This window comes from Spea bombifrons, chromosome 1 (assembly GCF_027358695.1).
Source record: "Spea bombifrons isolate aSpeBom1 chromosome 1, aSpeBom1.2.pri, whole genome shotgun sequence".
Lineage (NCBI taxonomy): Eukaryota > Metazoa > Chordata > Amphibia > Anura > Pelobatidae > Spea > Spea bombifrons.
Window position 1 is genome coordinate 128,324,588 of NC_071087.1, and position 12,968 is coordinate 128,337,555.

Here is a 12,968-nt window from a genome sequence, read left to right on the forward strand (position 1 = left end):
GGAAGAAAATAACATTCTCAAATTATTTCACATACATAGATATGTCATGTTTTAAGATATATAAGTATGCAAAATCCAGGTTTTTAAACTTGGAATCTTTACAGATCAATTGTCCAGACCTGCATCTTATTTAAGGCAGTATGAGGTTTCAATTTGACACCCTTCGGCCAAACAAAATATAATTTCTTTTTAAAAAAAAAAAAATAGACAACCCTGGATATTGTTTCCAGGATGTTTTATGCAGTTTTCACACAAATATCCCTGTTATTTCCATGTTTTTACGTATGCGAGCAGAAAATGAATTATATATTGTATGTACCGCACGTTTAAGAGTTAGGATTGAGGATCATCCCATTTTAGAAACTGCAATATTTTTTTGTTTCAAAAAAGCAACAGGTTCTTACAAAATAAACGGCACCAAAGCTTCCATGTCCAATTTCGTGTAGATCCACAAATACTTTCTCTGGATCATCATTACAGAACAGATCTGCTAGGTCGGGGTCCTTTTGCAGCCCCTTGCGCATTTTGGATGGTATTGTAACTTCATTCATCCTTTAAATCTCCGGTTGAGTTCACGCCACATGGAATGTATATCTGGATTTAAGACCAGCACCTAGAGAAGCAGAGTGCACACGTCAGAATAATTCAAACATGGTAGACTGCGGAAAAGTATCTTAAAAGCGAGACTGCTGAAACAGGGAACAAATATTTGGAGCGTAAAACTTATGATTGGATAATGCAAGACGTAGCGAGGGGAAAAGAATTTTAAAGCCATTAACTCCCAACACCATCCAACTATTGTATGTTCTTAAAACACATTATCTACTTTGCAGCTCTCCAGAGTGAGTGTTCGGGATCCAAAAACATACAGAGCAAAGATTCTTACAACCATGACCTTAACTAGCCTCATCAGGCAGCATTTTAAGAATATGCATAATCTAGGACAATGAGAATAATCAACTCGTTCAGCCAATTAGACTAATACACCATTATTCACTATTCTCACATTTTGTATATGTATATATATATATATATATATATATATACACACATATACACATACACATACATATATATATACACACACACACACACACACGGCAATGCGATATAAAAACAGGAGCGCACGCGAGGATAAGGAAGAGAGAAGTCATCCGCGCGCTTCAGAAAACAAATGCTACATGCAAGTTCACAACCAGATACCTGGAACGTCTGCAGCATAAATCATGCTCGATTATTCCGTATTCATGGACGGTGATGTCATCTTCCTGCTGCTCAGGGGTTCACAGTTTGGTCTGTAAAAGAAAATTTAACAAAAAGTTACTGAAAATTAAAGCATTGCTATAAGTCATATTCTGCAGACAGTTTTAGAGCAGTTGCTTTATAGTTCTGTAATAAAGTGAACCTAACGGGCAATACATTGTATATTGTAAATACTTTATTAGTATAAAATAAATAATCCTCTCCTTCAAAATATTCCTTTAATGCTGTCAAATTACTACTACAGGGCATTTCAGAAAAAGAAACCTACAGAGTAGTTTTGCACTAAGACTTCCCTTCCAGAAATTTTACATATAGCCGATAAGTACGAGGGAGTGAGAGTTCTATTCTATAACATACACCGATCAGCCATAACATGACCACCTGCCTATTATTGTGTAGGTCCCCTTTTTGGTTGCCAAAACAGCCCTGACCCGTTGTGGCATGGACTTCCCCTAGGCCTCTGAAGGTGTGCTCTGGTATCTGGCACCAAGACGACGGCAGCAGATCATTTAAGTCCTGTAAGTTGCGAGGTGAGGCCTCCATAGAGCTATCCAGGTTCCATGTGTTCTCCAGGTAAGCGATGCACCCGGTCATCCACGTGATGTAAAACAAAACAGGATTCATTCTATTCATTCGGGCCACCTTCTTCCATTGCTCCGTGGTCCAGTTCTTATACACTTGTGCCCATTGTAGGTGCTTTCAGCAGGGGTCGGCATGGGCACCCTGACTGGTCTGCGGCTACACAGCTCCATACACAACAAACCGCGATGCACTGTGTGTTCTGACACCTTTCTCTCAGAATAAACATTAACTTTTTCAGCTATTTGAGCTACAGTAGCTTGTATGTTGGATTTGACCACGTGGGCCGCCTTCAACCTCATGTGCATCAATGAACCTTAGCCGCCCATAAGCCTGTCGCCGGTTCACCACTTCTCTGTCCTTGGACAACTTTTGATAGTTAATGACCACTGCAGACTTCACAAGAGCTGCCGGTTTGGAGATGCTCTGACCCAGTCTTCTAGCCATCACAATTTGGCCCTCGTCAAAGTCACTCAGATCCTTACGCTTGCCCATTTTTTCTGCTTCTAACACATCAACTATGAGGACAAAATTTTCACTTGCTGCCTAATATATTTCATCCACCGACATGTGCCATAATAACAAAATTATCAGTGTTATTCCCTTCACCTACCAGAGGTCATAGTGTTATGGCTGATCGGTATATACACCCCTGCAGCTACGATAATAGACCAGGTATGTTCTGTATGAGAGTGTGGCAAAAAAGGGGTCGGAACGGCACAAAATGTTGTAGCTATTGTCAAAATATAGGCATCATAATTTTTCCTAAAACATTAGGTATAGAGCATACATTTATAGTGTGCATGATCAAAAATTATATTTAAAATGTCTGCATTGTGAAAACCAATCAAATCTCAAAAGGAAAGAATTCTAGTTTTACTATTAAACATTTGAAAATCTAAAATATCCCAAGATTTAAAAAAAAAAAAAAAAGAAAAAAAAAAAAAATTGTATTTCATGGCTGTTCATTTTAATCCAGCATGAAAATAAAGCATAGCATTTTGGTTTATATAGCAGTAGGAAGGTTAAAAAAAAATAAAATAATAAAAAAAAAAACATTCCTGCCATATACAAACTCTTATTGGACTTGCACGACTGGTCTGTTAAAACACAAACTATAAACCACTTGACAAATGTGCCAGGACTAGTTATGAGCGTCACAAAAGACATATCCTTGGACTTTAATACAATTTTCACAGCCATCATCTGATTCCTAGGGTTTCTCTGGTCTTGTATTACTAAAGCATAGATGTGATTGCGGGTTCAGGAATACGGAAAGTCACATGCAACATCATCAGCAATACCGCATGGAACAAAAATACAATTTCAGGAACTTCAGCATAAAGAACCTGCCACGTGAAGGAGTTTCTTAATTTTTTTACGAACAACAATTTCTCCAGCAGCAACCAAGAAAACGATGCATTCAATTTCAAAATAACCAATCATCAGGGTTTTTTTCCCCTTTGGGGCAAGGATGATCTCAGAAAACTTTATGGAAGTTTAATTACTGGACCACTTCAGCTACGCAGTTCAGATCTATTTTGGCAGCAATGAAAGTTCGGAATAATGTTCGGTATCAGTGTTTTTCTGAACCAGAACAAAGACAGACGGGTTCTGTGTGTATAATTAAGTTGCCCCATTAGATCCAGCAGCAAAATTAATTCAATGAGAGAGAAAAGAAAAAAAAAAAAAACAGAAAAACACAAAAAAAAAAAACCTTCTCAGGGCTAAGAGACAAAGTTAGTCAAGACAGGAAGCACAGACAAGGGCATGCGTTACGAGTACAGAAGGGTGCCGTAGGTTTACTTTGTGCCGGAGGTCTTCTGTGTATACAGTGAACTTCCTTGAGTCCCATTCAGAACGTAGTTAATGTTAAAAGATTTGCGTGACTTTCCCCAAACACTATCGCAGGCGGCTACAGGGTTTCGTACAAAACTGGGCTATTATTTTTTTGAAGCTTGAATGACAAAAGGAAATTGTCGTATAATAATAATAAAAAAAAAAAAAAAACAAACTACCGGCCAGATCCATCATCTTACGGAAAACAAAAGCTCTCTGCACATAACAACGAAAGCGGCAGCAGACTGCCGGGTCTCGTACAGGAAGTAAGAAAACCCGCAGATGGACCGTTTCAGCAAAGACGTTTCCACGCAGCCGAGAAAAAAAAAATAATAGGATCAAGCAAAAAGGACTCAAATGATAGCCAAACCTAATTAAAAATAAATGGCTAGGATTACAATGATTAACATTCTTTTTAGGTATTTCACACAACATAAACAAATTTGCTCTTTTCACACAAATCCTGAATCTGTTACTTTTTACAAATTTTTGCACTAGAAAAGGACCATTTCGTAAACACGATAGTCTGCAAAAGTCTTAATAAGGCGATTGAATGGCCCAATTTCTTCATATACCTTTTTGAGGATCCAAACGACTATTAATTCCACAATAAAACATTTCATCGGGAAACTTCCCTCAATGGGGTTAGACCAAAACATCAACCTATTCATTTACAACATTTAGGTCTATCAAACGTCTCCTTTGTTACCAGAAGGTCACTCACAAATTTTTGGAGCAAAAATGCTTTTACAGTAATTCTAAAAGCTAAGGAACAAGCTATATAAATGATAATCCATAATATAGCCTAAAAGGGACTCCAGCCTTCACGTGCACCTTTTGCAACAAAATTATACACTTTGGAACACACACACTTCTCAATTTTCAAATGTTTGCATATTTGACAGACTTTAGTATTAAAATTGGTTTGATCTGAAACAAATAAAGGTAACCCGAGTCAAAATGCAATTTCAAGCACAGTTGGGTTACGCGGCAGGACAAAGATCAGAAGCACACAAGCAAGTCCACCTCTTGCTGGCCCAAAAGAAACAAAATTGAAGGTGTTTAACAGACCTAGTCCAGGCGCAGTGTTTTTTTTCCCCCATTTATCCCTGCTGCAGGGAAGCAGCAGGGTTAGGATCCAGATTCCCCAGCAGCGCTGCAGGGGACCTTGATCCTCCTCTCCGGCAACCGTGGACGTCTGCGCGATGAGCCTAGAGAACCTCCGCTGCCGGCACTTCCACCGGGGCTTCTATGGCTGAGCACCGGTGTGACATAACCTTCCGGTGCTCCACCATACAAGCCCTGGCAGAAGTGCTGGCAGCGGAGGTTGTTTGCACGCATCGCCACAGCCAGTGGGGGCACGTCTAGGTGGCATAAAGCATATCAGGGGTTATAAAGCATATCAGGGGCAGAGGGGCAGATCTATAAGTAAGGTGCATTATGAAGTAAGGGGGGGGGCTTAAAATGCCTATTGGGTTTTTGTTTGTATATAACATGCTGACTAACGGATACCAAAAATGTTACAATACATGTATTCTTGTTCATTAGATAAAATTTTGCTTTACCTTTCCACTAATGTGTATTTTTTCTTTAAAATAGCACCAAACTTTAAGGGTGCAGCCTATAATCGAGCCAATCCGGTATATAAATAACTTTTAGCTGCCCGGACTGTGTGTGTCTGTTATCTACCTAGTGAAGAATACACAACGTTACCCGTTTTGCTGAAACACACCCGCAATGTGTTTGCTCTGCAACACAACTATTTGGAATTTGTCCTTTTAAAAGTTTATCGGAGTGCAAATACCTAACATTGTTTAGCTTCTGATACTAAGCTTTTTCGAAGACCTTGTCCTTGTCACCGTGGAGCCGGTGTACAAGCGAAGTGTTCCCTCTTCCAAACAACGCTATGTTTGAACCATACGGTGCCGGCGGGGAAACAGCGTAGTCCCCAAAATAAATGCAATTGGCAGTACAGTCATTGAACGCATTATTCTTACAGGTCTGCTCATTACTAGCGTCAACGGACTAGATGTTTTTACACCATCCTTAGCTTAAGTGCTTATGTGGATAAATTATTTAAAGGGCAAATATTTCAGTTCCAAGGTCTAGCAGAGATAAGGCAATATTTAGTAATAAAGACTGTGATTAAGGGAGATGTTACCCAATTAAGAGGTTAACCATGTTAGGTATTTACTGTGTAATAAACATTAAAATACATTCCAAGTCTACATTTCACAGAAGCAACAACAATCTGATAAACCTGTTTATAGGGTTCCAAAAGCACCGCGGATATCACCGCAAGGAAATAACGCGCAATCGGGTTTCTACCGCATGGCCGATAAAGAATACAACGATCGATGGCTTTATTTTTTTAAGTCTTGGTCTGGGAATCCCAAAGAGTCAGACATTTGATTTGGCTTCATCTCCTATATAAAAGCTTGTCTTTGGCTGCTGTCGTTTGGCAGGATTATTCAAGAGATCCTATCCAGTCGCGAAAACAGAATTAGCCTCAACAGCAGCCTTTTTTGTTGGTTTTGTGTAGGTGTCATATAGTCATTGGGGTACCTAGCGGTGTGGGCCCGAGTTGCTTTTTGTTATTTGAAGCAGAAAAGTAGAAACAAAAAGGGACACCGTTGCAAAAACTTGGGTTCCCAGTGGAATTTGTATGCAGGGCGTCAGACGCTAACAGGTGGTATTAGTCTGAACAGCCTATAGTTTTGCCTTAAACATAGACCAGTTTTGTCAATTTTTTTATAAAAATATTTGATGCCATATGCGGCACAAATGTTTACATAATTGTTGCACACTATGTCACGATCAATGCTACATTCCCATCTCCGAGAGGCTTCCATGATTTGAGAACTAGCATAATATATAAAATCAGAATACAGAATACACAACACAGCATAGGACAAAAGCATAAATGATATTTAAGTACGGGGAATAAGTCTCCTTTGCTTGATATACAGTCCTCATTTATGCCATATTATTAGAAACAACATCATTGTTAATCCGTCACACGGCTTCATTTGTGAGGTCTTCACAGGTTAAACTCGTGGTTGGGTACAAATCCCAGCACGTGTGAAAGAGTAGACCCATCTTCCATCGTTATCCATTCCCAAATACAAAGCAGATGCTGCAGCCATCTTTGTTTCTGGCGCCGACCAGTGGATGACCTCCTTTGCCTTGGGTTAGGCAACAACTATCGTCAGCTTTGTCCTAACACATTCCACAGATTGTGCACCACTCAACAACACATAATTGTGTTTTCTAAGGCAGGGAGATTTATCAAGGCATCTTGCTGATGTAACTGCAGGTCACACTGCAGTCAAACTCACTAGATCTAGCACTTAATATATTGTGAGATAAAACATTCACCTTAAGTGTAGACTCACCAAAGTCACTTTAGTCTGGAGTTGTGGGTCTTGGAATCGACCTTTACAGGCCCAGACCTAAATTAAATTAGGAATAGTTTGCAAGACTTGGAAACAGGTCTCAAGCTGTTTCAGGGTAAATGGGTCAAATTTTGGATCTAATTAAACAATCCAAATGTTGAAAACCAGTGGAGACACCGTTGTAAGTTTGTTTCCACCAGGTAGTGCCTCCTACTTAGGGGTATTAAATATGGAGCATCTCGTCTTTCTTAGAGATATACATCTCTTGAAACTTTTCATCTGGACACGCTCAAAATGCCAATATTTGGATGTGCCTAGAATACGGATGTTATGACATCATGTCGCACTCTGCTCACTTAAGAGACCTAGGTATCCATTCATACTGCATTGCTACACCCGTCTTAACTAGTCAGACTGCTGGTATGCATTATACTTGTGTTCCTGTTGACTATAACTACTCAAAACAAAATTGTACAAGAAAATATGTTAAATGTTACTGTACAGTGTGCCAATGGGACAGTCTATCTGCAAACATGTATAAAAGCCAATTGTCATGAATAACATACAGCATCACTCTTAAGTTATGGCAGGTTTGTCCAGCCCGAGACTAGCAATACGTTGCTCACGAAAGCACAATGTTGATTGACTACTTATATTATTAATTAGAGGAAGCCTAAGGCAGGTCCAGGTCTGAAGCACAGATTTGTATATGAAAGTATGACTGCCTTCATAGTGATGAGGTCAACGCATGTAAAACATCAATGTCATCATCTTCATGGCAGTAACTTAATGATTTGATCATAAACCAGACATATTACATTACAGGAGAGCTGCAGAGTTTCAGCATATTTTCCCGCTTAGAGAAAAAGACACCGATCTGGTCAGTTTTCTTTGAATTAATGCTTACATCAGCAGATGCACCGCCATTGCAATACACGATAAAACCCAGTGTTATCCCAACAGACGGCTTTGAGCATTAAAATGGGATGGAATTTTCTAAAGGGAAAAGGTGAATCTTAAATAAACCTGAAAGCACAATGAAATATATATAGACATTTAACCTCTGCCCTTACTCACGCTCACACATACCAATCATATGTCACTGTTTGTTTCCCATCAGGAATTGGCACAAAACCAAGAAAGAGCCATTAAACATCACTGAGCAGTCAGACCTGTTTAAGAACATACCAAAGAAAAGCAAAATGATTCGCCGTGACAGCAACGCATGTGCTCTCAGAGTATCGAAGGGAATTGACCCAGGGGAGGGAAAAAATCCTTAAGTACTATGGTTACTAGAGAGGGTCCCACACGTACGCAATTACCTGGCGCACCATAGAAAAGAGTACGTTTCTTTGTATAAAAAAAAAAATATTGCCATTTATTCCATCTAGCAGACTTTAAGATGTAAACCATGCTCTACATCTGGTGAAAGCTATTTCAGGTTCCCCCGCCCTTTCAATTAAGAATAATACACTTGTGCCACAGCTAAACCTTGTATAACTAGAGTTAAAAAAAAAAAAGTTATAAATTCCAATTTTTTAAAGAAGGAAATAAATGAATATCTCCATAAATAACATTGGAATAAGTTGTACCCTCAAGCTTAAGAGTAATCTCCTGCTGGAGTCATTTCCATTTCATTTAGTAGCATCTCTAGGACAATACCAAAATCTAGGCCTTCTCACGCCACCTGCTCAAATCCATTCAGGTCAGCAGAGGTTGTGCAGCAACATTAAATTACTTATTACTATCCTTTTAATGTAATATGTTGTTATGCACCTCCTCCCAACGCGGTCTCCAAAACGAACAAACATAGCTCTTGCCCATGCACCCATTAACATGCCAAGACTCTCGTCCCTTTAAATTATTTTGAGACCTGCAGTCGTACACACGTTCATTAAGGGACATCCTTTTAACTGGCAAATGTTAGCTGTTATTCTAAACATTTAAAAAAAAAAAATATGGAACACCCGTATAACCCTGAGCATCATTATATGAATATATTTGGGGCCAATACAAACCATTGTCTGGAAACTGATTCATAAACAGGACTATGCATAGGACACGTGGTCATGCATTTAGACTGGAAGAAAGGAGATTTAGTCTAAGGCAAAGGAAAGGGTTTTTTTTATCAGAGGTAGTTTTATCAGAGTCTCTACAGACATTTAAACAGCAACTGGATGTATACTTGCAAAAACATAATATTCAGGGATATCATTTTTAAATTATGGGGAAACAGCTTCTTGATCCAAGGAGAAATCGGACTGCCATTCTGGGGTCAAGAAGGAATTTGTTTCCTAGTTTGTGCAAAATTGGAAAGAGCCAACTGCAAGAAATAAACAGATATGGGAAAGGCTGAACTAGATGGACGCATGTATTTTTTCAGCCTAACTCTGTAACTATGTATCCTTCTGTGTCACTCGCTGAGACATCTCTTCAAAGACAATATTAAGCTTTTAGAAAAATATATTGCTCCCAAACAAAAAACACATACTAGTTTCTATGAACTCCTAATAGTGTTTTATTAATATTTTGATCGTGAGTGCACATTGTTTCTCCTTGATTTGTGTTTGTGCATTTGTTTAAAATAAATTATTAAACACACACACAGCAAGGATATTGTAGTATGTACCATCAACCATAAACAATCGTGACACAGCAACTAGGAGAAGCATTAATAAAATATAACCAAAAGGCAGTTAATTAGGGTGCCAATCAACACCCATCTGGTATCTTCAAGGTGTTTAAATAAAGAAGCGGCTGTCAACTTTGCATTCCTAATTTGTTTTAAGGCTGAATCAAACAACTTTCACATCCTCACAACTCCAGCACAAGTTCCCTTTTTTCCCTCTAACTTATAAGCACTAATAGGAATCCCCCCCCATATCATTTTCCGTGCCCCCCCCAGCCAGCTCAGCGAGAGTCCCGAGGAGTCTAATGAGACCCCCTGGTGTGAAAAAGGGATTCACAGTGATTTCAATGGAAGGGCTTTCCTGCCTCTGGCTGCTAGAAGCATAAAAACATCGAAACACAAACGAGCCGTTTCACTGCAGCTTCTTCTAAAAAGGTAAGTTATCTTTTTTGCTTGTTTAATGAACACATGCTAAAGCACTTTGCATTCACTATGAAGGAGGCTGTCTGGAGTACTAGAGTGTCGCTTTAACTATTCTCAAATATACAAAAACGTCCTGAAAAACAAAACATGTTTACAAAGACCACCAGGACGTAATAGTACATCATGCGTATTTTCACATTATTCACTGCATCTACAGTTCTGTAGCCGTATTCTCTTTTAGATACTGGACCCATATTATTTGGCCATCCATGTATAGAGAAAAAAAAAAAAAACAAAAAAAACCCACACATTTCATTTTCATTATTGAAATCAAATGGATGTGATTTGAGGTATTGAAACTCTACAAGCTTCATGTTGACACATAATGCAACATAGATATGGTTTATGTCTTAGCACTTAAAAGGAGCAGAAGGCCCAGGTATTCCTTTGTATCGTCTATGAGGAGCATGGATATTCCTGTACGCATACCGTATGTCAGGAAAAACTCATGTTAATGCAGAAATCTTAAATCTTTATAGTAAATGAAGGAAAATTGGTTTTTAATTTTGCATCCCAATATGTGAAAGGAAGAATAAAAAAAAAGTATACTGCCAAAGAGTAAAATTATTGAAAATGTTACATAAAAAACACAATAAGGAATAGGGCGATCTTCGTAGGATTGTCACACCATTGAAACATTTGTTCCCTTTAAACTTCAATAAACAGTAGAAATTGTTACTTTCTGCTGCTCCCCAAATAACTAGCAGAGTTGCGGCACATTTGTAATTTAGTTAAAATGCATAGATTTGACATTACAGGGCCTGAGTTTATTTATGACAATTGACCTTAGTTCTAGTTACATTTAGAATTTTCACCTAGAATCCGTGTTTAGAAAAAGTTGCTTTGCTCAGCAGTGTTTCGTCACATCTCACTTTGCAATAGGAACAACTCTAATCATATCTTCATCAGCAGGCCCTCTGCTTCTTTAACTGTCCTCTCTTAAGAAACGTCTTGATGCAGGAAACAAAGGAGGAGAAAAAGTTAAGGAATCCAGCAGAGCCGCACCTACATCCAAGTCCGCTTTCCATTAAATGTGCAGCGTCTTCAAAGGCATCCTACATTACAGCTAAATATCCATCTGTGATGTTACAGTGAAACAGCGGTTATTGTGTCTTCCATTAGCATTGTAAAAATATATTTCTCCACTTCTTCAGAGACCCAACAGAAACTATTCATAATTGAGATTCAAATAGGATAACATACTTAAAGTAAAAACACACATGCGAAGCAGAATAAAGTATCAAAGTGAACAGAAATCCAATTAAGCTGTTCTATATAATAATCTATATTAATATATTATACTGTCAAGTTATGCTTAGGTCTCAAGTGCTCTGTATGAAAAAATGTGCTGATCTACTGAAGAAAGAAAAAAAAAGGGGGGGGGGAATATGCCTCTGGATCCTCTGACAGATGTGATCTGGGTGTGAACAAATTTAATTTCCTTCTACAAGTATGCAACTATACCGATCAGCTCACTGCATGTAACCTCACAGTCCTTACAAAGCGGTTGGGAGAAGCATGATAAGCAAGGTTCTGAATGGAACCTCAACTGGCTTATACATGGCAGGGGTATTAGACCCAGGAACAAAATGCTAAACGCAAGGCAATGCCAGATTCACGTACGTGTCTGCCAGCAGGAAATTAAATAATGCCTCGCCTTGTGCAATTCTGTTTTATGACAGCATTTTCCTGGACCGCGGTAAAACAAAGAACATTAATACGTAGATAAGCAACCTGTCAGATGTTTCTCTTGAGGTGCGCCAAGTCGTGAAATCTATTCCTCCTGCAAAGATTATTTTTTGCTAATAACGGTTTCACTTTTTCCCTGGTTTGAGGTATGAAGGCCCCTCTTCACCATAGTATAAGTTGGTCTTTGCCTGTCATAGTTGCGTTTTACACTTTGAATCTATGTATTAAAAGTAGTGTTAATTAAATATTTGGAGCTACATAAATTATAATGGTCTATATGCGAGCAGGGCCCTGTTTTGTAATTTTAATTTGTCATACTCCATACTGTGTGAAACTCATAAATAAGTTATTATACTGAAAAAAAATAAATTATATATATATATATATATTATATATATATATATATATAATAATTAAAAGACGACACTGGACTTTGTACATATTATACATTCCGATGAAGTTTCAAAAATAGAAAATTGTGATATAGATCGATAATACAGAATGATTCAAATCAAATGCCAAACAGAGTTGACTCACTGCTAGATTCGCCTACTAACTCATATTAACACATCCAGAAGCGCGATACGAGATATACGTGTGAAAATGGATTGTCTCTTTTTAATAACATAACATTTGCAGAATGACTGCTCCATTACATTTAAGTGCAAGGTTTGGAAATTATAACAGAACATTAGTAAGTGTTTTGGGTGGCACACTCCACAAAAAAAAACAGTGCCGGCTCCTTTAAGCTCACATTGCTTGGGTCATCATTGACAAGGTAGTACAGCCAGCAAGCAATGACACCAACAAAAAGTTCAGGGATAATAGTACAATTAAGACAGGCCTATATGTTCTACACCATGTACATATTTTTAAATATATATTTAATAGCAGAAGCATTATTAAACTACAGAGATCTTGTAATGCTACCACCACTACTGCAGGGGATTCTGGGTAGGCAAATGCAAACAAGGACCACATTTTTCTAACCTCTATATCCACTTTATACATGGATCCCTTTAGTACAAATGGCTGATGTACTACAGCCTTTAAACAAAGCCCAGGAAAGAGTTGCAATAACTATGTGTGTG

General features: G+C 38.3%; 1 protein-coding gene across 1 annotated transcript in view; it reads right to left on the minus strand.

Moving 5' to 3' along the window:
- Positions 1-12,968, minus strand: part of TAOK3 (TAO kinase 3) — a 71,842-nt gene that overhangs the window by 57,672 nt on the left and 1,202 nt on the right. The window contains exons 2-3 of the mRNA XM_053473354.1: positions 1,204-1,295; positions 405-613 (exon numbers count right to left, since the gene is read on the minus strand). Of these exons, the coding sequence (XP_053329329.1) occupies positions 405-551 (147 nt within the window). The 5' untranslated portion in view covers positions 552-613; positions 1,204-1,295. The remainder of the gene's footprint in view (positions 1-404; positions 614-1,203; positions 1,296-12,968) is intronic.